General features: G+C 45.4%; 1 protein-coding gene across 1 annotated transcript in view; it reads right to left on the bottom strand.

Moving 5' to 3' along the window:
- LOC140129007 (vomeronasal type-2 receptor 26-like) overlaps window positions 1–23190 on the bottom strand; it is a 129999-nt gene that overhangs the window by 2627 nt on the left and 104182 nt on the right. The window contains exons 4-5 of the mRNA XM_072150679.1: window positions 15121–15348; window positions 7190–7313 (exon numbers count right to left, since the gene is read on the bottom strand). Coding sequence (XP_072006780.1) covers window positions 7190–7313; window positions 15121–15327 — 331 coding nt within the window. The 5' untranslated portion in view covers window positions 15328–15348. The remainder of the gene's footprint in view (window positions 1–7189; window positions 7314–15120; window positions 15349–23190) is intronic.

Consider the following 23190-nt stretch of genomic DNA (forward strand, 5'->3'; position numbering starts at 1 on the left):
ATACTTCAGTTTTGAGAGTGCCACCGGAGGCCAGAGTCTGGGATCAGAAGCTTTTCTAGTTAAGGCCACAATGGGAGATACGAGGGAAGAGAAATGAGGAATGAATTGCCGGTAATAATTTGCAAATCCCAGAAATTTCTGTATGACACAAAGTCCTACTGGGCGAACCACTGCAGTACCGCAGACAACTTGGTTGGATCCATCTGTAGACCTGTATCGGAGATGATGTATCCGAGAAACGGAAGGTTCTTCTTATGGAAGTGGCACTTCTCCAGTTTGGCATAGAGATGATTGGCCCTTAGGTACCCAAGAACTTGAAGTACGTGGACTTGGGTGCTCCAGATGAGCAGAGAACACCAAGATGTCATCTAAGAAGACTATGACACAGGTGTATAGCAGGTCTCTGAAAATATCATTAACAAATTCCTGAAATAATGCAGGTGCATTTCACAGTCCAAAGGGCATGACCAGGTACTGAAAGTGCCCTTCTCGGGTGTTAAAGGCGGTCTTCCACTCATCGCCCTCCCGGATGCGGATAAGATTATATACCATTCATATATAGGTCCAATTTAGAGAAGACCTTAGCACCACGGAGGCAGTCAATGAGTTCCGTGATCAAAGGCAGCGGATACCAGTTCCTTACTGAGTCTTATTGAGTCCCCTATAGTCAAAGCAAGGGCGGCGAGATCCATCTTTCTTGGCCACAAAGAAGAAACCGGCACATGCAGGAGAAGAGGATTTGCGGAAGACATAAGCATAGTACAGATAAGCAGCGGGAAGACCCTCTTGAGAGACAAGGTGGAGGGGATTGGATGGAGAGCCAGGAGACAGCAAGACTGGCATTCAGGACCCCAATGAGGAACCTCCCCAGTCTGCCAGTTGAGTAAAGGTGCGTGTCGCTGCAACCACGAAAGTCCCAATAGGACGGAGGATGTGGAACGGGGAAGTACATAGAAGGACAGTCTCTCCTTATCCAAGGCAACAGGCGAGGTAGACACTGCGGACGGCCTTCTGGTTGCTCGTGACGTAGCTCCTTGGTACACTCCCTGAACTGCATGTCAATCCAAGTGGCCAAGGTGATGAGACCACTCAGGGTAGATGGCAGGTCACGAGCGGCCAATGCATCCTTAACTAGAGGTGAGCGACCCTTTCTTAAGGTTGTGGACAGGGCTGCACCACCAGGTTGGTTCCGAGGCCAGGGTCTGGAACTGGACAGCATATTCTCCCACAGAAGAATTTTCTGGTGCAGATTCAGTAGCGCAGTCTCTGCTGAGGAGACCCGTGCAGGTTCTTCAAACATGCATCATAACTCAAGTCACAGGAGCAGCCTCAGGAACCTTTTGCAGTTGCTGGGTAGCTGGCAGCTGTTGCAGCATGGCGGTGACCTGTCTCAGCTGTTCACGTTGTGCGGCAATGTGCCTGGATTGCTGGACCACGAAAGTGGCAAGATCAGGCCGGCTGGTAAGCGGAACCTTGGCGGGATTCATGGCCGAATCTTACTGTCAGGAATCGGGATGTGTGGATCCACTGGACCACAGCGGGAGGTGGTACTAGCCAACACCTGGGACCAGAGTCTAAGTGGCACCTGGTCTTCACCAGAGCCGGCTACAAAGCGGGTTGGACTTGCTGTGGCAGGGTACCACCAGGTCGTTCCACAGGTTCGACTAGCTCGCAGTGGTAGCTGAGGTCAAAGTACCTTAATGGTAGACAGTCTCATGGTCAGGTCCGGGCACAGGGTAAGGCAGGCGGCAAAAATGAAAGGTCAAGTCCAATCCGGGGTCAGCAACGGGAGGTCCATGTAGATGGGAAAGGGAACATAGGCACACAGGACACAGGAACACAGCAACGCAGGAGCGCAGGAATGCAGCAACACCGAGGACCTCTGGTAACACAGGAACACAGAGGAACTCTGGTAACACAGGAACGCAGGGATATTGCTGGGGAGCTTTTTCTAAGGCTGTGAGGCACAATGATTTGGCAGGGAGTCTAGGAAGAGGCAGGCTTAAGTAATTTTCTGAAAATGGCCTGCGCCAATTAACGTTGCGCTGGCCCTTTAAATTCACTGAAGGCTGCGTGCCCGCGGCCTAGGATGTGAGGACGTGTATGCCGCACTGCCGGAGTCGGCGTTGGATCGTGGCAAGGTAAGTGACTCGCCGGGGGACCGGGGCAGCGAAGAGGAGCACAGGTGCCCCTGTGACCCGGGAGATTGGTCGCGGGAGCACCCGTGCACACCTGCACTCTACTGTGGAGACCCATTCAGGCCAAAATAGCACTGTCTATAGTTAGGAGCCTGTTCCTTTTGGAATAGATATACCGGTTTATTTTTAATCCCGCATGATGTCATAAGGCCTCTTATAGGTCATGTTTGATGTCCAGGGAGTTGCCTTTCAAGGTAGCTAAAAGAGGTGTGGTTTTCCTTTTCCCATCCAGGAAAACTTTGCACATTTTCCATGAATCCCACTACATGGTGGTGTGGGAGATTTGGCCCAGTAGAGACCGTGGTAGCGGGGTGCTGTGATGCAGTTCAAGACAGTGACACCAAGATACAGTCCAAAACAGGTCTAGCCTGCGTTTATTGCAGCAGGAACAAAATAAAACAGCCTTCACATTTAGGCATCAAAACAAATAATATCCTACCCGTCAGTGTGCTAACTATACACTGATTCTCTAACTCACCACTAACAAAAATCACTTGGCTGCTCCAGGCACAGAGGTCTAGGCTGTGTGCTCTCCAGCCTCCTTTCAGAAAGACAACACTTTCAGCTCTGCTCAGCCACTTTATGCAGACTGATTAGGCTGCTCCCATCCCAAGGTGCTGGACAACACAACCTCAGCACTAAGGCCTTGCATAATAGCAAAACCTAGGGGAAACATACCGCCCATCCACAGTTAACCCCTTCAGTGTCTCACATACCCTCCCCCTCTGTTTGACCCTGTGGGGGCGAACACTTTTGGCCATCAGACAGTGGGTACGAGACAGGGCATCGGCATTCCCATGCAGCTTTCCTGCTCGATGTTCCACCGTGAATTTGAAATTCTGCAACATTAGGAACCACCTTGTGACCCTTGCGTTCCTCTCTTTGGCCTGACTCATCCAGGTGAGGGGAGAGTGATCGGTTACCAGTGTAAACTGTCGCCCTACCAAGTAATACCTCAGGGATTCCAGAGCCCATTTTATCGCCAAGCACTCCCTCTCAACTATGCTATAGTTCTTCTCAGGAGGTGTGAGCTTGCGGCTCAGGAATGTCACGGGATGTTCCTCACCCTCCACTACTTGGGACAGGACAGCCCCTAAGCCCACGTCAGAAGCGTCAGTCTGTACAATAAAGGTCTTGGTGAAGTTAGGGGTGATCAGTACCGGTCCCTCGCACAAAACAGTCTTAAGTCGCTGAAACGCCCCCTCAGCCTCTTCACTCCACTTTACCATCACCGCCCTGCTACCCTTGGTCAGGTCAGTCAGGGGTGCCGCTATGGTAGCAAAATCGGGGATAAATCGGCGATAATAGCCCACTATGCCTAGGAAAGCCCTCACTTGCTTCTTGCTCATAGGTCGTGGGCACTGCTGGATCGCCTCTACTTTATTTACTTGGGGTTTAATGACACCTCGCCCAATACGGTACCCCAGGTAACGGGTCTCTTCCAGACCCAGTGCACATTTTTGGGGGTTCGCTGTCAACCCCGCTGCCCTCAGGGAGTCTACCACTGCTTGCACCTTGGCCAGGTGACTCTCCCAATCGTTACTATAAACTATGATGTCATCCAGATAGGCCGAGGCATATCTCCGGTGAGGTTTTAGCACGAGATCCATTAACCTCTGGAATGTGGCGGGAGCCCCATAGAGCCCAAAGGGGAGTACCACGTACTGAAAAAGCCCATCAGGGGTAACAAAAGCGGTCTTCTCTTTGGCCCTGTCAGTAAGGGGCACCTGCCAATACCCTTTCGTCAGGTCAAGGGTGGAGAAGAACCTAGCCTGTCCAAGTCGTTCTATCAACTCGTCAACCCTGGGCATGGGATAAGAATCAAATTTGGACACCTCGTTCAACTTCCTAAAATCATTGCAGAACCGTAGGGAACCATCAGGTTTGGGAATCAACACAATAGGACTCGATCAGTCACTTTTAGACTCCTCGATAACCCCCAGGTCTAACATCTGCCTGACTTCTTCGGATATGGCTTGCCGGCGCGCTTGAGGGACCCAGTAGGGTTTTTGGTGTACCCGGATGTGGGGTACGGTTATGATGTCATGCTTGATGACTGAAGTACGTCCCGGTAACTTAGAGAACACATCCACATTTCGGAGCACAAACTCCTTCGCTTCCTGAATCTGGGCCCTGGAGAGGGACTCCGAGATCCGTACTTCAGGCACCTTGGCATCGGGTATACCTACCTCCGGTGTCACCTTCTTGGGGACAGACGCTTTTTCTACTCCCACGGCTATCAGGGACTCTCTTTCCATCCATGGCTTTAGGAGGTTCACGTGGTATATCTGTTCGGGTTTCCTCCTCCCCGGCTGAGATACCTTGTAGGTTACCTCCCCCACTTTCTCCATGACCTCATATGGTCCTTGCCATTTTGCCAAGAACTTGCTCTCAACGGTGGGCACCAGAACTAGCACTCTGTCGCCTGGGTTAAAGGTCCTGAGTCTGGCTGACCTATTGTAGACCCTAGACTGGGCCTCTTGTGCCGTTGTCATGTGCTCCTTTACAAGGAGCATTACCGCCGCTATGCGGTCCTGCATAAGGGAGACGTGTTCTATCACACTACGGTGGGGGGTCCTCTCCTGTTCCCAGGTCTCCTTGGCTACATCCAAAAGCCCACGTGGGGAACGGCCATATAACAGCTCAAAGGGTGAGAAACCCGTGGAGGACTGGGGAACTTCACGTATGGCAAACATCAAATAGGGCAACAAACAATCCCAGTCCTTCCCATCTTTGCTGACCACCCTCTTTAGCATCCCCTTCAAGGTCTTGTTAAACCTCTCGACCAGGCCATCTGTCTGAGGATGATACACAGAGGTGCGGAGCTGTTTAACCTGCAGTAACTTACTGGGAGATTTGGCCCAGTAGAGACCGTGGTAGCGGGGTGCTGTGATGCAGTTCAAGACAGTGACACCAAGATACAGTCCAAAACAGGTCTAGCCTGCGTTTATTGCAGCAGGAACAAAATAAAACAGCCTTCACATTTAGGCATCAAAACAAATAATATCCTACCCGTCAGGGTGCTAACTATACACTGATTCTCTAACTCACCACTAACAAAAATCACTTGGCTGCTCCAGGCACAGAGGTCTAGGCTGTGTGCTCTCCAGCCTCCTTTCAGAAAGACAACACTTTCAGCTCTGCTCAGCCACTTTATGCAGACTCATTAGGCTTCTCCCATCACCTGTGTCCAAGGTGCTGGACAACACAACCTCAGCACTAAGGCCTTGCATAATAGCAAAACCTAGGGGAAACATACCGCCCATCCACAGTTAACCCATTCAGTGTCTCACAGTGGCCTTAATTGGCAGTCTCTGTAAGGAGAACTCTTACTTCCCAATCCTATGAAAGACAGTTACCGGTGAGTCTGACAATGAAAGTTCCACCTTCTTCCAATTAATTTATTCTGGCAGACTGGGATCTACAAAGGTGCAAAATCCAGAACAAATATGTGAAGGGATTACAAGTAAAGATGAGCAGGATTAGGTAGATAGGGAAGTTAGGTTGCAGATGTTATTGGAGGGGAAGAGCATTTGGGTTTGGTTTCCAGAACCGGGTCCACTCATCCCTAGTTAAAGTTTAAAATAATCCTATTCGCTTGACAGTTGACTTGATGGCTGCATGTTTGACCATACACTCACCGGCCACTTTATTAGGTACACCTGTCCAACTGCTCGTTAACACTTAATTTCCAATCACATGGCGGAAACTCAGTGCATTTAGGCATGTAGACATGGTCAAGACAATCTCCTGCAGTTAAAACCGAGCATCAGTATGGGGAAGAAAGGGGATTTGAGTGCCTTTGAAAGTGGCATGGTTGTTGGTGCCAGAAGGGCTGGTCTGAGTATTTCAGAAACTGCTGATCTACTGGAATTTTCACACACAACCATCTCTAGGGTGTACAGAGAATGGTCCGAAAAAGAAAAAACATCCAGTGAGCGGCAGTTCTGTGGGCGGAAATGCCTTGTTGATGCCAGAGGTCAGAGGAGAATTGGCAGACTGGTTTGAGCTGATAGAAAGGCAACAGTGACTCAAATCGCCACCCATTACAACCAAGGTAGACAGAAGAGCATCTCTGAATGCACAGTACGTAAAACTTTGAGGCAGATGGGCTACAGCAGCAGAAGGCCACACCGGGTGCCACTCCTTTCAGCTAAGAACAGGAAACTGAGGCTACAATTTGCACAAGATCATCGAAATTGGACAGTAGAAGATTGGAAAAACGTTGCCTGGTCTGATGAGTCTCGATTTCTGCTGGACATTCGGATGGTAGGGTCAGAATTTGGCGTCAACAACATGAAAGCATGGATCCATCCTGCCTTGTATCACCGGTTCAGGCTGGTGGTGGTGGTGTCATGGTGTGGGGAATATTTTCTTGGCACTCTTTGGGCCCCATGGTACCAATTGAGCATTGTTGCAACGCCACAGCCTACCTGAGTATTGTTGCTGACCATGTCCATCCCTTTATGAGCACAATGTACCCTGTAACATCTGATGGCTACTTTCAGCAGGATAATGCGCCATGTCATAAAGCTGGAAACATCTCAGACTGGTTTCTTGAACATGACAATGAGTTCACTGTACTCAAATGGCCTACACAGTCACCAGATCTCAATCCAATAGAGCATCTTTGGGATGTGGTGGAACGGGAGATTCGCATCATGGATGTGCAGCCGACAAATCTGTGGCAACTGTGTGATGCCATCATGTCAATATGGACCAAAATCTCTGAGGAATGCTTCCAGCACCTTGTTGAATCTATGCCACAAAGAATGGAGGCAGTTCTGAAGGCAAAAGGGGGTCCAACCCCTTACTAGCATGGTGTACCTAATAAAGTGGCTGGTGAGTGTTTATTTCACTGCTTGCAATGCAAATGGAGAGTGATGGGGAAAGGTGTAATGGCTATTTTACTACGCAGAAACTATTATGGTGCATTGAGTGAATCAATTTGCCAGTAAGAGCTCAATGATTTTCATAAATCTATCATGTACCTGTTATATTGGAGAACTCTCCTTCTGAACATGGGACGCAGTCATAGCAGCAGGAGTGGATGGTTTCTCGAGGCTTTTTCCTGCTTCCAACTGAACACATTTCTGAACAGCGAGACACCGGGACCTAAAAAAAAAACAGAAAACAATCGTTCAATGAGTATCTCAACTATTTTAATTAAGACTCAGATCTAAACATACTCCACTTGTGCTCCCCTCATTAGTGAGAATGAACCCCATTCTCCAAATTACTTGGGGTCTTTTCTTGAGATCATTGGAGGTCCCATTATTTGGAAACTCTTTGCATTAGCTGGTGCGATCTCCCGCTTCATTAGTTACCTGCAATCTCTGGCTTGCAGTCATGTACTTACTGCATACATCGGCAACTGAATGCGATCCCCGGCATCACTATGGCCCGCTCCAGCCTCCCGCTCTGCCCAATGGTCCCCGTCACCTCCATGGTTCGCTCCAGCCTTTCGCTCTGCCCAATGATCTCCGTCACCTCCATGGCCCACTCCAGCCTTTTGCTCCTCCCAATGAGTAGGCGCACCACTCCAAACAACCTTCGATAGCAGCGCTATTGAAACCCGGAAGTGGAATGCGCATGTGCGGGGTGCCGAGTGCCACGTTCGTATCTACGGGTTCTCCGTAACTTGGAACGCCGTAAGTCGGGGACTGCCTGTACTATTTAAAGGAAACCTACCGTGAGGATTCTACCATCAGAAGTAGATCTGAGGGTAGATTCCTCCTGCTGACTCTGCCCTAATCTGTAATGTAATAATCCTGGAACCCAACTTTTTAAAAACTTTATCTTAGTAATATGTAAATTAACTGTAGAAACTACCGGGGCTTGTACTGTCCTGGTCGGGCACTGTGAGCTAAGGTGACTTCACGCCCCAATAGCCTCTGCAGTTAATTTACATATTAGGAAAATATAGTTTTTAACAAGTTAGGTTAGGTTAGGTTCCAGGATTATTAAATTATAGATAGGGGCAGAGGCAGCCGTAGGAATCGATCATCAGACTTCTTCTGATATTAGAATCCTCATGGTAAGTGATGTGCAAATATGAGAAAATAACATAGGAAAAATAGCATTGAAACATTACTGAAATGTAATTTATACTCTTCAGAAGATCCTTTGTTGGTGAAAAAGTGTCAAGATGCCTCCTGTACGGAGAAACTAGTGTCCTGCATTCTACACACACCTTCACACAACGGAGGGCTATGTGCTTGTGCGATGATCACTCAGATTAAGTTCATTTCATCGGCTTGGTGATTGGTTGGGCCATTCTAGCAACTTTATTTTTTATTTCTGAGAGTTTCCTTGGCTGCGTGTCTGGGATCATTGTCTTGCTCAACCCTCATTTCCTCTTTAGCTTCCGGGTGGACTGCAGAATATTTTTATCAAAAATGTCTTCGTACAATTATATGAAGTTTACTAGTGCCATATGCTGCAAACCAGCCCCACAGCATGATGTCCCCACCTCAACAACTCAGTATTGGTATAATGAGGTGATATAAAATGACCATTGGCCTCCAAACATGGTGTGTATCATAGCACCCAAAGAGTTCAATTTTAATCTCTTCTGACCTGAATATGTTCCAGGTTTCACAGGTGTTGTTGAGCAAACTTTAAATGCACTTGAACATGATTTTTGTCCAGCAATGAAGTTTTGCATGGTGAACGTACATGCAACCAATGGAGGATGATACAGGTGGCCGTGGACAACTTTACTTATAGAGATGACCTGCTTATGGCAGGTTTAAATTGAAATTATATTCTTTCCATGTCAGGATTATGCCCCAAACAGTGCTCACTGCAATGGATAGGAGTCAAGAAATTTTTTCGTAAACAATAACATCAATAAAGTTATGAAGGACCTGAGTGAGCTCACAGGTTTTAAACCCTAATGAGATTTTTTTTGTGTTGCACCTTGGTTATAAGACAGCTGTACTGTTAAAAACCAAAAAAATAAATAGGCTGTAACAATAAGGTCGCGATGGTGGAATATATCATGAAATGCACATTGGATGGGAAAGCTAAAAACATACATGTCAAATATTCTTTAAAAAAATATATAAAATGATACCAAACCCTTCTTCCCCCACATCCCAGGGGTGGGCGTAGTCAACTTTAAATCTTAAATGGGAATACAAATTTTTATTCAAATTTGGATTCACCAGAAAACAATTACATTGACTCAACCATTCATTTTCATTGACGTATGGCAACGTAATCGCCGAAAATCAAAAGATTGCTCTAAAATGGGGTATCCTGAGAAATACACATATGATTGAAAAACATAAATATGTGACAAATATTTCTTAAAAAATATATCCAATGATACTAAAGTTGTCCCTGAATTTTCATCACTGGGTATGGAGGGGGGGGGGGGGGTAATTCTTTATGTAGAAACTACATTTAGTGTAACCCAGGAACAATGTTGTGGTCTCTCACACAGCGAGGAGCTTGATTAACTGAAGTCTCCTCCCTCTAAATATGTGGAATTTTCTTGTCTACAAAGTTTTCAAATATAGAATGCTCTAAATTTAAATTGCTTTACAAAAAGTATTCAGAAAACATCTATTTTTGGATCTTTTTTCACTGTTTTGCACACATTTTTTTGGGAATGACAATGCCATTTGTCACCAAAATTAAAAAGACCTAGGTCACATCACACTCCAAATCTATTATAGAATGGGGATTCAATTTAAGATTTCTAAGTTAGTAGCGGACTGAGTTTGATATCATTGGATAGATATTTTTTTTTAATATTTGACATGTATGGTATATTTTAAGTCTTTGCATCCAATGTGTATTTTGCAACATATTCCACCGTCCCATCCTTTTTGTTTCACCCTGAACACACAGGGGCCCACCAAGAGAACAACGCCAGGGCTCTATGTTTAATATTTCATAAAAATTGCGTTTTGGTTGTGTTTTGAAACACATTTAAATAGCTGAGGAGAGGTGATTTGCTTAATTACATTACTGTTAACATTTGCATTTACAAATCCGTAAACGTGATTTTAACGCATGTCTTAACGTTTGTGTTTTCTTAATGCATTGTTAACACATGCACTAACATCATGTTTACACTGCATTATGTTAACACAATTGCTTACAGTTAACAGGAAATGTTTATAATTTATTAGATGGACATTTGTCTCATCTGCGCTTTCTATGTCTCTAGGAATCAATGTTTGTGCAGAATTGTCATTACAACTTAAAAATAAAATTGCATTGGGTTAGTGTAGAGAGGGGAAGCGCATCCACCTGCCCACTCACCTTTCCAAAATAAAGCGTGGAAAGTAAAACTGCTAAAAGTAACACAACAATTTAATGCAAGTAAAGCACAAGAGTTCTGAAACCTCCATTCTGCAACTTTTAGGCCGGTGACACACGTGGCGTTTTTCTGTGTTTTTTCCATTGTGTTTTTGCAGTCTTGTAAAATGCATCTGTTTTGCATATTAGGTTTTTAAATGTGTTTTTGTATAAAGTGTCTAAACTTGGTGTTTTCTACCTTCCATTTTTTGTGTCTGTGTTTTTTGAGGCGCATTTTCATTGCCTTTTTCAAATTGGTTGCGTTTTTGAAACGCATGTGATTACTTGCACAAACAGCTCGGAAAAGACGACTGCGTTTTTTAAAATTCCAAGAGTCAAAGCTGCATACAATTAACGCACATAAGGCATTGCGTTTTTAAAAATGAAAACATTTGAAAAACTCCACGTGTGTCACCGGCCTTAGAAGTAACAATTGTAAAAAAAAATTTCCAGGGAAGGTGAAACTAAAAGAATGATTTTCAAATTTGTTCCTAGTTAAGGCAATTGCTATAAATAAATACTTTTGTATTGTGATAAATGTCACGAGTGCCCCTGCAACCCATGTCTCGGGTCTCAGGCGCACCTGTGTAACCCATGTGGCCCACTGCGCCACTCACCTTGCCCGGTTACAGCCGCGTCCCCGTCTCGGTTAAATTTAAAGGGCCAGCACAACAGGCGCTGGCCAGCCGCCTTTCCTGGTACGTTCCCAGCCCCTTCCTGTGTTCCCTGCCGGATATTTGTGCCTCACAGCCTTAGAAAAAGCTTGTTCCCTTGTCCTTTGAATTTATAGTGATTTCCCATTGTGACCTTGATTCCGTTCCTGACTACGCTCCTCTGCTGCCTGCCTTGACCTGTTGTCTGTGTACCTTGCTTTGGTTGCCACTGCGGACAAAGTCGCACCTGTGGAACGAGCTGGTGGTACCATGCCATAGCAAGTCCAACCCGCCTTGCAGCGGGCTCTGGTGAAGACCGGGTACCAGGTGTCAGCTTACGTCATTGTCCGCTGTAGTCCAGTGGGTCCACTACCCCTGGAGCCTGATAGTAAGATCCGGCCATGGATCCCACCAAGGTTCTGCTTCCAGAATTGGGTTATCTTACCACCATTGTGGTCCAGCTGTCTCAACAGATGGCCGTGCAAGGACAGCTACTTGGACAAGTCACCGGCACCCTGTTGGCTCCAGTGTCCAATACCTCCGGTATCACCTGTTACTACGGCTGCAATTTCTCCTGCTGAACTTGGGCTGCGTCTTTCCATGCCCTGCAAATATGAAGGTGAGGCCAAAATATGCAGGGGCTTCATTACTCAGTGCTCTCTACATATCGAACTGATGCCTACACAGTTGGCCACAGAGCGGGCTAAGGTTGCTTTTGTGATCAGTCTTCTTTCCGGTAAAGCCCTGGCATGGGCTTTTCCCCTCTGGGACAGGAACGATCTGCTCACAGCTACTCTCACTGTGTTCCTTGCTGAATTCTGGTCTGTCTTTGAGGAACCTGCCCGGGCATCTTCAGCTGAGGCCGCATAGCAGAACCTGCGCCAAGGGGACTCATCCATTGGTGATTTTGCGGTTCAGTTCCATACTCTGGCCTCTGAGCTGGCCTGGAACAAAGCAGCCCTGATTGCAACCTCTAAAAAGGGAGCTTCTGGACAAGTTAAAGATGCGATGTCTGCACAAGACCTGCCATCTACCCTGAGTGGTCTCATCTCTCTGGCCACTCAGAATGATATCTGGTTTTCTGAGCGTTCTGAGGAGCAATGTCTGGAACAGCTGCAAACCAGGACCCAACGTTTGCACCACCTGGCTCCTGTCTTCAAAAGACCATGTCTGCCACCTGCAGTGTCTGCTACAGAGGAACCAATGCAGGTAGATAGAGCTTGTCTGACCCCCAAGAGCGTTCCAGACGAAGACAGGAGAACCTCTGCCTTAGTTGTGCCAGTCCGGAGCACTTTCTTGAGACTTGTCCTGTTTGTCCACAGTGTCCGGGAAACTCCCGCACCTAGGATTCTTGTTAGAAGCGTACCTAGGTGAGAGCAAAGCTTCACCTTGTCTTAATATTCCTAATCTTCTCAGTTTTGGAACAGGAAACCCAGTTCAAATTGGACTCTGGCTCTGCAAGGAATTTCGTGGATGCTACCTTGGTCTCCCAGCATCACATTCCTGTGGTTTCGCCTATAAAAGCCGCTGGTTATCTCTGCTGTCAGTGGACAGATTCTCCATGACCCAGTCCAGTATCGTGCGGAGCCTCTGCCTCTACAAATAGGGGCGTTGCACTAGGATAGATTGTCATTTTATGTTCTCTCCAGCTCTACGTCCCCAGTGCTCTTGGGTCTCCCATGGTTGCAGCAACACACTCCAGTGCCTGAGTGGCAGACTGAGGAAATCCTTTGGTGGGGACCGAAGGTGCTATTCTAACTGTCTTATGGCTCCCCATCCTATGCCCGCCATGTCTTCTCCGGACTCCTCCAAGCAGCTGACGGGTCATCCCGCTTCTTATAAGGACTATGATGATGTTTTTTTCTGAAAAGCAAGTGGAGATTTTTCCACCACACCATTCCTATGACTGTCCCAGTGACCTGCTGCTGGGTACATCTCCTCCACGAGGTTGGGTTTACCCATTATCTGTGCCTGAAATGTCGGCCTACTTCAAGAAGAATTTGCAGACAGCATTCATCCTTAAGTCTTCTTCCCCTGCCAGTGCTGGATTTTTCTTTGTGGCCAAGAAGGATGGTTCCCTCCTTCCATGCATCGACTACCGCAGTCTCAATAAAGTCACTACCCTTTGCCTCTCATTATTGAACTTTTTGATCGAATACAGGGTGCCAAGATTAACACCAAGCCAGACCTGCGCGGGGGGGGGGGGGGGCATATTACCTCATCCGCATCGGCGAGGAATGGAAGACAGCCTTCAATACCCGTGACGGACATTTTGAGTATCTTGTAATGCCCATTGGACTCTGCAATGCTCCAGCAGTGTTCCAGGAATTTGTTAACGATATCTTCCAAGACTTGATCTTCTCTTGTATCGTTCTGGTGTTTTCTCCTCATCCGCAGTCTCATCAGGTCCACCTCCGGCAAGTTCTCAGGTGCCAAAGGGCCAATCGCTTGCATGCCAAGCCTGACAAATGCCAGATTCATCAGAGTAGCCTACTGTTCCTGGGATACATTATTTCTGACAAAGCACTACTATCCTTCCAAGCTGTCTGCTATGCTTCAGTGGCCTCGCCCAGTGGGGCTACGTGCAATACAGAGATTTCTGGGTTCCGCTAATTATTACCAGTAATTTATTCCAGTCAGAGGGAAGCGGTTCTTTTTTGTTGACTGGAAGGGGTTTGGGACGGAGGAGAGGTTTTGGGAGCCAGAATACAATATTCTGGATCGTAGTGTTCTTCAGAGGTTCCTTCATGCCAAGAAGAGGAGAAGGTCGAAGGAGGGGGGGGGGCTTCTGGTGAAAACGGGTACCACTTAGACTCCGGTACCAGGTGTCGGCTTACGTCATCGTCTGCGCTGGTCCAGTGGGTCCACTATCCCCTGGAGCCTGACAATAAATTGAACCCCAATTGGATACCCCAATAATGCTACCATTAATGTTTTCTATCTATTCTATGTGTTTTCTGTTTAAAATTCTTTTTTAACATATTTGAAATAATTTTTTTTAAATAAATTGAATTTTATTACCCCTTGGGTGTCTTATATGTGATTATTTGACTGCTCATTCATGTCTGACAGATGTTGGATAGTGAAACCACAATGGAAAAACGTACAGGCGGTGGATGTTAGGACTCATTGCAGTCTGTGATGTTTTTGATCATGGACACGATTCATCTTGTGGATGTGACCTTCACTGTGCTGGATGGTCTAACTGGGCACTTTCAATAATACATAATTTATTAAGCTTAAAAATAGATAAAAAGAATCATCTTCATTTCATACATTTTTTTAGCATAAGATTTTCCGCATTATCAGTTTTATTACTTTTTCAATATTTCACTGTTGATTATTCTCATTATTGTCTGCGTCAGCTTCTTCCTCAGTCCACGCCAATAGGTTAAGATGTTTTCCTGTTATTCACCTGTCCGGCACTCTTAACTGGGCTCTAGTGACTGGCTGATCTGATCTCTGTCACACCCTCTCCCCCTGCACCTCCCTTTCTCTAGCAAGGGTTAATTCTGTGTCTCTGTGATTACCTGCTCCTTTCAGGGCCGATCCTCTCTATAAGTATTCACCACTCACTCCATAGGGCGCTGGTCACATTCCTGTCTGGCTTTCTTCCCACTACCTCTGTTTGATTATTCTGTTGATCTTCTGGTATTTATCCTCTCACTTAAACCTCTTACTAGCCTTTGGATTTATATTTTGTCATTGTTTGCTCCCGCAGTTGCTGACCCGGTTGTCTCCACTTTGTCTTGTTATGCTTTATATTTATTTGTTCTGTGTGTGCACAGAAACCTAAGGAGAGATTGTCTTCTAGTTGTCCCTAGTCATTAGGACTCAGCGAAGCATTAGGCAGGTGATAGCTGTGAGGGGGGATTAGCTTGGGGTCTCTGTCTTGTTTGTCTTCCTACTCCAAGTCCAAGTTCCCCTTACAAGTAACTGTAGCTTGTATTTCTTACCTCCCCAGTTCCTTTCCATATTATCCCTTTGTGATCCACATGAAGTTGTTCTCCATCTACAGCCGATGGTGTAAAGTTTCCAATATGAAGATAATGTACATTTATATTTCTTTCATAGAACCAGTTTATTATCTGATATGTGTGGACAGACTCTCTGTTTTCATCAAAATAAGGAGCAGAATCCATGGAGTCTTGTGAATGCCTCATCAACCGGAGGTAGTGATGTAACTGGGAAAAATGGAAATATAACATTAAAGGAAACCAACTATCAACAAGCCACCTATTAATGTAGATCTGATGGTAGGTACCTAGTGACCCACTAAGCTCTAATCTATCATTACCTAATCCTATAATGCTAAACTTTATCTGCCTAACAAGCACATTTTCTGGAGAGGCTATTGGGGCGTGGAGTAGCCTCTCCTTACACTCCCCCCACTGTTTCTGGTTGCATTGAAGCTCTGCCCAAGTGCAGCAGCTCCGACGTGCACACATACAGTGGCATCATAGACGTCTTCTTACTGTCCACTATCTCCCTAAATTTTCACTCCTCTTCAGGACCAATAGGAACCAGGGCAGAAACAGAAGTACTTGAGTACTAATTGAGGATCAGAGGTGAGAAGTAAAGAAGTGAGAAGGAAGCTGGACACCTCAATCTGATACAATGTGACACGAAAAATTTGTTGCAACTTGGCAAGTCAGTAGGGAGATATTAACCCAGACAGGAGGACAAATTGGGTCATCTAGGACAAATCTTCCACCACTAACCAGATAATATTAGAGGCCACGGATACAGGAAGGTCTTTGATAAAGTCCATTGTAATATGCTGCCAAGGTTGGTCAGAAACCGGAAGCAGCAGTAGAAGGCCGGGAGGATTGTCTGGTCACAGCTGTGAAGAGCAGATACATAGTCCTTCACATCTTCATTCAACACAGGCCAATTACAATAACGAGAGAATAACTCACAGTTATAGCAGCCGTTATGAGGCCCACAGTGTTAGGCCTCTTCCACACTAGCGTTGCGTTTCACGTCAGGGTGCAATGCGTGAAAAACTGACGTTTTTGCTGCGTTTTTGTTTCATTTTTGTTCGCGTTTTTTTGCGTTTTCGTTGCGTTTTTCACGCGCGTTTTTTTAAGTCAATGGGACTTTTTCAAAGGGACCAAGGTTCGGGAATAAAATGTTTTATTTAATTGAAAAATAATGTCTGCTGATAAGTTGCAAACATCTGCGATCTATTCTTCACTGTTCCGCGCGCGTATATTATCTCCCGACAAGTTAGCAGATGTGAAGAACATTGAAGAATAGAATAAAAACAGTGAACACAGGATCATTTAAGATAAAAACACAGTGCAGAATAGATTGCAGATGTTCGGCACATCTGCTTACTTGTCGGGAGATACGCGCGGAGCGGTGCGAACAAAATAGCATGTGACCCGGTTCTTCATTGTGTTTTTTTAATTAATTGATCGTTCGCGAGCAGGGGAAATACTGTTATACTGGTCACCTAGCAACCCTTACGTTTAAAACGCATTGCACTCGCATTGCACTTGCAATGTTTGCGAGTGCAATGCGTTTTTGATACGTCCCCATAGACTTGAATGGGGCGTGAAAAATGCGCGTGAATCGCAAAAATAGAGCATGCTGCGATTTTGACACGCGTGCAAACGAACGCAAGCACGCGCGTGCAAAACAACGCAAATGAAGAAAGAGCCATTGAATACAATGGGACAGAGTGCAATGCAAGTTCTGCGCGTCAAATGCACGCGCAGAACTCGCGCGTGAAAAACGCCAGTGTAGAAGGGGCCTTAGGGGGTCCCGTCATTTGCTCTGACACTAAAGAATGGAGTCTACAGTATTTACATATTATGTTGCACATTGTACACCAAAGTACAAATTTAAACGAAATTTATTAGATAGTTTGAACTTTTGCAATTACGGGGATTTTCCCACGAAAGAAAATTCTCAAATCTCAATCCTCTAGTGATATTATTACAATAAAGATAATTTTAACCCCTTACTTAATAATTTTACTTTTTTAGTGCTGTTTTAGCTCCTATCTTTCTCTCGGCTGCGCAGTGCAAAATCCCAGCGTGTGGATGGGGACTCCCTAGCAGACATATAGGGGGTCATTTACTAAGGGCCCGATTTGCGTTTTCCCGACGTGTTACCCGATTTTCCCTGTATTGCCCCGGGTTTTTGGCGCACGCGATCGGATTTTGGCGCATCGGCGCTGGCATGCACGCGACGGAAATCTGGGGGCCTGGCCGAACGAAAACCCGACGGATTCGGAAAAAACGCCGCATTTAAAAAACCGAAAGTGTCGCGGAGCTTGCACTTACCTTCATCCAGGATAGGCCGGTGTAATCCAGTGCGTTCGATGCTCTTCAGCGCAGCAGCGCCACCTGGTGGACGGCGGAGGAGCTACCTTAATGAATCCCGGCCGGACCCAAATCCACCGCAGAGAACGCGTCGCTGGATCGCGAACGGACCGGGTAAGTAAATCTGCCCCATTATGATCCATCTAGTTCTGTGCGGTGACAATGTGGTTACATTATCAGGGTACAGGTGTAAATACTCTTTCATCTGGCTTCCGACGATTTCCGATTTGCGGCGCATCTGACATGGACTTTCTTGCGACACAAATCGGGGGCTGTGCCGTCGGACAATCGGACAGATTTTGGCTAAGCGCAGGACCCCCGCATCCCCCTTCCCACATATCACTTATCTCCTTGTAGTTTGTAGCTTCTCTCTGCTCGCAATGTCCTGGCAGGAAGTAAGGGAGTGTCTGTGTATGGATATAAAATAGGACAAATAAATGGCAGAGGGATGCAAAATGGGGCGAATAACAGGGCAATTGCCCTGTCAAAAATGAGCTAGGAAAAGTACTTAAAATAATAAAATAAATAAAAATAGTGAAGCAATAAATAAAAAAATATATAAAACTAAATAAAATGCTGTTATTGTCACTGTTATATAAATGCTACCTGGGTTGGATCCAGCTTATATCTAGGAAGAACTGGTTACAGGTTAACCCCATAATGTAATAGGATGTACATATATGTTGGGGAATGTTGGGGGTCTTTTGCCGCATTCCGACGTTCAGGTACACCTCAGTGATCGCCCGGGCTCAAAATCAGAGCTTGTGCAATTGCTGTGGGAACCCGACTGTGTGTAAAAGCTGGGCCGCTGTACTAACAGCTGGGATTGTGATATCTGTGATCTCTTCTGTTTAACCCTATTGATGCTGTGGACATGGTGACCACGGCGTCTATGGAGTATTACCGCAACTCACCTGGTCTGGTATCTGTGCATGAAGGACCCCAGAGCTGCCAGCAGTAAGTGCCTGTGAGATTGCGCTTTCAGCAGAATGCATAGGCAGACTATCGTATATGCTGCTATACATTAGTATTGATGCCTCACCCTGAGACAGAGTGAAACAGTTAAAAAAGGTTTAAAAAAAAAGACCAAATAAAAAAAATTAAAGATCCGTTAATGCCCCATCACATATAAAAATCTAATTTCACATTACAAAAGTGAAAATCACCCCGATACATTGAGTATCAACACGTCCATAATAACCCGTACAATAAAATTCAATTGTTAGTGAAGTCTTACAGTGAATGCTGTCAAAATAAATTTTTCTACTACACTCACCGGCCAATTTATTAAGTACACCATGCTAGTAACGGGTTGGACCCCCTTTTGCCTTCAGAACTGCCTCAATTCTTCGTGGCATAGATTCAACAAGGTGCTGGAAGCATTCCTCAGAGATTTTGGTCCATATTGACATGATGGCATCACACAGTTGCCGCAGATTTGTCTGCTGCACATCCATGATGCAAATCTCCTGTTCCACCACGGCCCAAAGATGCTCTATTGGATTGAGATCTGGTGACTGTGGAGGCCATTTGAGTACAGTGACCTCATTGTCATGTTCAAGAAACCAGTCTGAGATGATTCCAGCTTTATGACATGGCGCATTATCCTGCTGAAAGTAGCCATCAGATGTTACAGGGTACATTGTGCTCATAAAGGGATGGACATGGTCAGCAACAATACTCAGGTAGGCTGTGGCGTTGCAACGATGCTCAATTGGTACCAAGGGGCCAAAGAGTGCCAATAAAATATTCCCCACACCATGACACCACCACCACCAGCCTGAACCGGTGATACAAGGCAGGATGGATCCATGCTTTCATGTTGTTGACGCCAAATTCTGACCCTACCATCCGAATGTCGCAGCAGAAATCGAGACTCATCAGACCAGGCAACGTTTTTCCAATCTTCTACTGTCCAATTTCGATGAGCTTGTGCAAATTGTAGCCTCAGTTTCCTGTTCTTAGCTGAAAGGAGTGGCACCCGGTGTGGTCTTCTGCTGCTGTAGCCCATCTGCCTCAAAGTTCGATGTACTGTGCGTTCAGAGATGCTCTTCTGCCTACCTTGGTTGTAACGGGTGGTGATTTGAGTCACTGTTGCCTTTCTATCAGCTCGAACCAGTCTGCCCATTCTCCTCTGACCTCTGGCATCAACAAGGCATTTCCACCCACAGAACTGCCGCTCACTGGATGTTTTTTCTTTTTCGGACCATTCTCTGTAAACCCTAGAGATGGTTGTGCATGAAAATCCCAGTAGAGCAGCAGTTTCTGAAATACTCAGACCAGCCCTTCTGGCACCAACAACCATGCCACGTTCAAAGGCACTCAGATCACCTTTCTTCCCCATACTGATGCTCGGTTTGAACTGCAGGAGATTGTCTTGACCATGTCTAGATGCCTAAATGCACTGAGTTGCCGCCATGTGATTGGCTGATTAGAAATTAAGTGTTAACGAGCAGTTGGACAGGTGTACATAATAAAGTGGCCGGTGAGTGTATATTTTTACATGTAACATAAAAAAAGGATAAAAAGTGGTCAAAAAGTAACATTTACCCCAACATTATACAAATAAATCTCCAGCTTGTCCCGCAAAAAACAAGCCCAAAAACAGGTCATTATACAAAAATATAAAAATGTTATGCCTCTTCGAACCTGGTGATGCAAAAACATAACTAAAAGAACAACAAGGCCAGTGCTATAAACTATGCAATATATGGAAGATATATTTATTGCTATACATTAAACCCTATAAAAAGCTCCCTGCTTTGTGCCACTCTGTATTCTTATACCAATCAAACAGTGTACACTCCACACTACTGCCTATGAATGAGGCTCAATGAAAACATGGACAAAGTACAGGCGGACCCCTACTTTAGGACACCCGACTTGGAGACGACCCCTAGTAAAAGATGGACCCCTCTGCCCCCTGTGGCCTCTGGTGAAGGTCTCTGGATGCTACTATAGTCCCAGACTGCAATAATCAGCTGTAAAGTGTCTGTAATGAAGCTTTATTTATAATCCTTGGTCCCATTACAGAAAAAAAATATTGAAACTCCGATTGTCACTGGGGCAAAAAAAATTTTTTGTCTGGATCTACAATTATAAAATATACAGTAGGAATTACATACAAATTCAACTTAAGAACAAACCTGCCTGTACAGACAAATAAACTTTGGCCAAATACCAACATATCTCAATGAATGCAGAAATAGAAAGTTGGGACATATGGCTTATCTCGTCCTACAATAGTATCAACGTTTAAATATATAAACCCTCAACGCATCATTACGATCTCTACATATCCATTTATTGTCACCAAGTTATTGTTTTCTTGGTTGTTTCTTCCTTTTATCCTTCACTTTATTGTTTTATTGATAATCCTTGTGACAACTACGCAAAGAAGAAACGACATCTCATTTCTTTGTAAAGCATTTTTATTTATACTTATGTGTAACAATATCCTTGGAAAAAATCAATAAAAATTAATGTTCAAAAAAAAGAAAGTAGTGCAAATGAAACATGATATGAAGTCCATGTAGCTGGAAGAGAGAAAGTCCCCACACGTATCGCTGCATATTTACAGCTTCCTCAGGGATATCAAAATACCAAACTAAGTAGTCTATATATATATATAAAAAAAAGCTATATAAAAGCTTTTAACCCCCCCTAAATAATATACCAGAAATTTTATAGCCTGTAAAATACGACAATGCAGATCTGCTCTGAATGGCGCTCCATCCAATCTATGCCCGGACGTGTGCCCGTACAGCAGTTACCACCACATATGGGGTATCGCTAAAGTGGAGGGAAAGTTGGTATTTAAAATTGTGGCGTTTTTCATCATTTAATCCATTGCGATTTAAAAAAAAATATATATATTTTTAAAAGTTGGCTTTTCATACATTCAGGGGTGTAGTTTCTATATTGGGGTAACTTATGGGGTCACTTGAAAACTGAGCAGGTGCCTGTAAATACAGTCGGTCCCCGGATTACGTACAGGATAGGTTCTGCAGGTTTGTTCTTAAGGCCAGAGTTTTGAATTGCTGTTCTTTTTGTTCAACACCACAATAGGAGATACAAGGGAGAAGAAATGTGGAATGAACTGCTGGTAGTAGTTAGCAGAGCCCAGGAATCTCTGGATAGCATGAAGTCCTACTGGGCGAGGCCACTGAAGTTCAGCAGACAACATGAGGGATTCATTTGTAGTCCCTTGTCAAAGCTGATGTATCCGAGGAACAGTAGATTATTCTGATGAAATTGGCACTTCTCTAAGGGATTGGCCCTTAGGCATCTGAGAACTTGCTGTACATGGGCTTGATGGGACTCAATGTCCAAAGGGCATAACAAGGTACTCATAGTGCCCGTCTTGAGTATTGAAGGAGGTCTTCCATTCATTGCCTTCACGGATGCGGATGAGGAGAAATCTTGAAATCTTGGCGCCAAGCAGACGATCAAAAAGTTCAGTGATCAGAGGAAGTGGGTAGCGTTTTTTCACTGTAACTTTATAAGGGTTACACCCGACCCAGTGGCGTAGACTTGCACGGCATCAAGTCTATTGGGCAGTCACAGGGGCGCCAAAGCGGCAGAGTTTCCACTTGCGTCTCTGAAAAGACATCCATAAGTCCATGTATGAAGCAGGGATAATAATAATAATAATAATAATTCTTTATTTATATAGCGCACACAGATTACACAGCGCTGCACAAAGCATTTCAAATTGGTCCCTGTCCCCATGGGGCTCACAATCTAAACAACCTAACAGTATGTTTTGGAGTGTGGGAGGAAACCGGAGTACCCGGAGGTAACTCACGCAAACACGGAGAGAACATACAAACTCTTTGCAGATGTTGACCTGGGTGGGATTCGAACCCAGGCCACCATGCTGCCCTACCTAGTGGCTTGGTGGACACTGGAGAGAGAATGGTGGCTACGGGATGAGGTGCCACCAAACAGCTAGATTGACATTCTGGTCCCCAGCGAAGAACCTCACCAGTACGCCAATTGAGCACAGGAGCATGTCGTTGCAACACGGGAGATCCAGTAGAATGGCAAACATTGATCGGGGTCATAGAAAGTCATAGAATGTCAGTCTCTCATTGGGAAAAGCCCCAACTTACAGGAAAAGAGGCTTGGTTCGATACTGGACTAAATCTCAGAAGATCTACCCACTGACGGAAGAAATGACCAGTGGCTTCTCTAGCCGAACCACATGAAAATGACGCTAGGAGACCAAGGCAGCATCCACAAAGTTCCCATCAGGGCCAGAATCCTGGAAGGCTGAAGCTTAAAACTGGGTACCGACTTGCGCTTGTTCAAGATGCTGCACCTCAAAACGCTCTGATTTCAATTCACAGGGCCGGCAAGGCTGCAGAGTTTTTGCTTGGTCCTCCAAAAAGACATCTGCAAAGTACATGTATGCAGCAGGGAGACACACTAGTGGCTTGGTGTACACTGGAGAGAGCGTGGTGGCTACACGGAAGATGGCGGAGGTGGTCTTTGGAAAACAGGAGCCAGACGAGGCAGTCTCCACAACACACTCTGAAAGCCACGAGTGGGAAGGGAGATGAGACCACTCAGAGAAGACAGCAGGTCTTGTGCATCTTTAACCGGTTAAGGACCGGACTCTTTCCTGTTTTTTCATTTCCATTTTTCACTCCCCACCTTCAAAAATCTATAACTCTTTATATTTACACGTGA

This window comes from Engystomops pustulosus, chromosome 1 (assembly GCF_040894005.1).
Source record: "Engystomops pustulosus chromosome 1, aEngPut4.maternal, whole genome shotgun sequence".
In the NCBI taxonomy this organism is placed as follows: domain Eukaryota; kingdom Metazoa; phylum Chordata; class Amphibia; order Anura; family Leptodactylidae; genus Engystomops; species Engystomops pustulosus.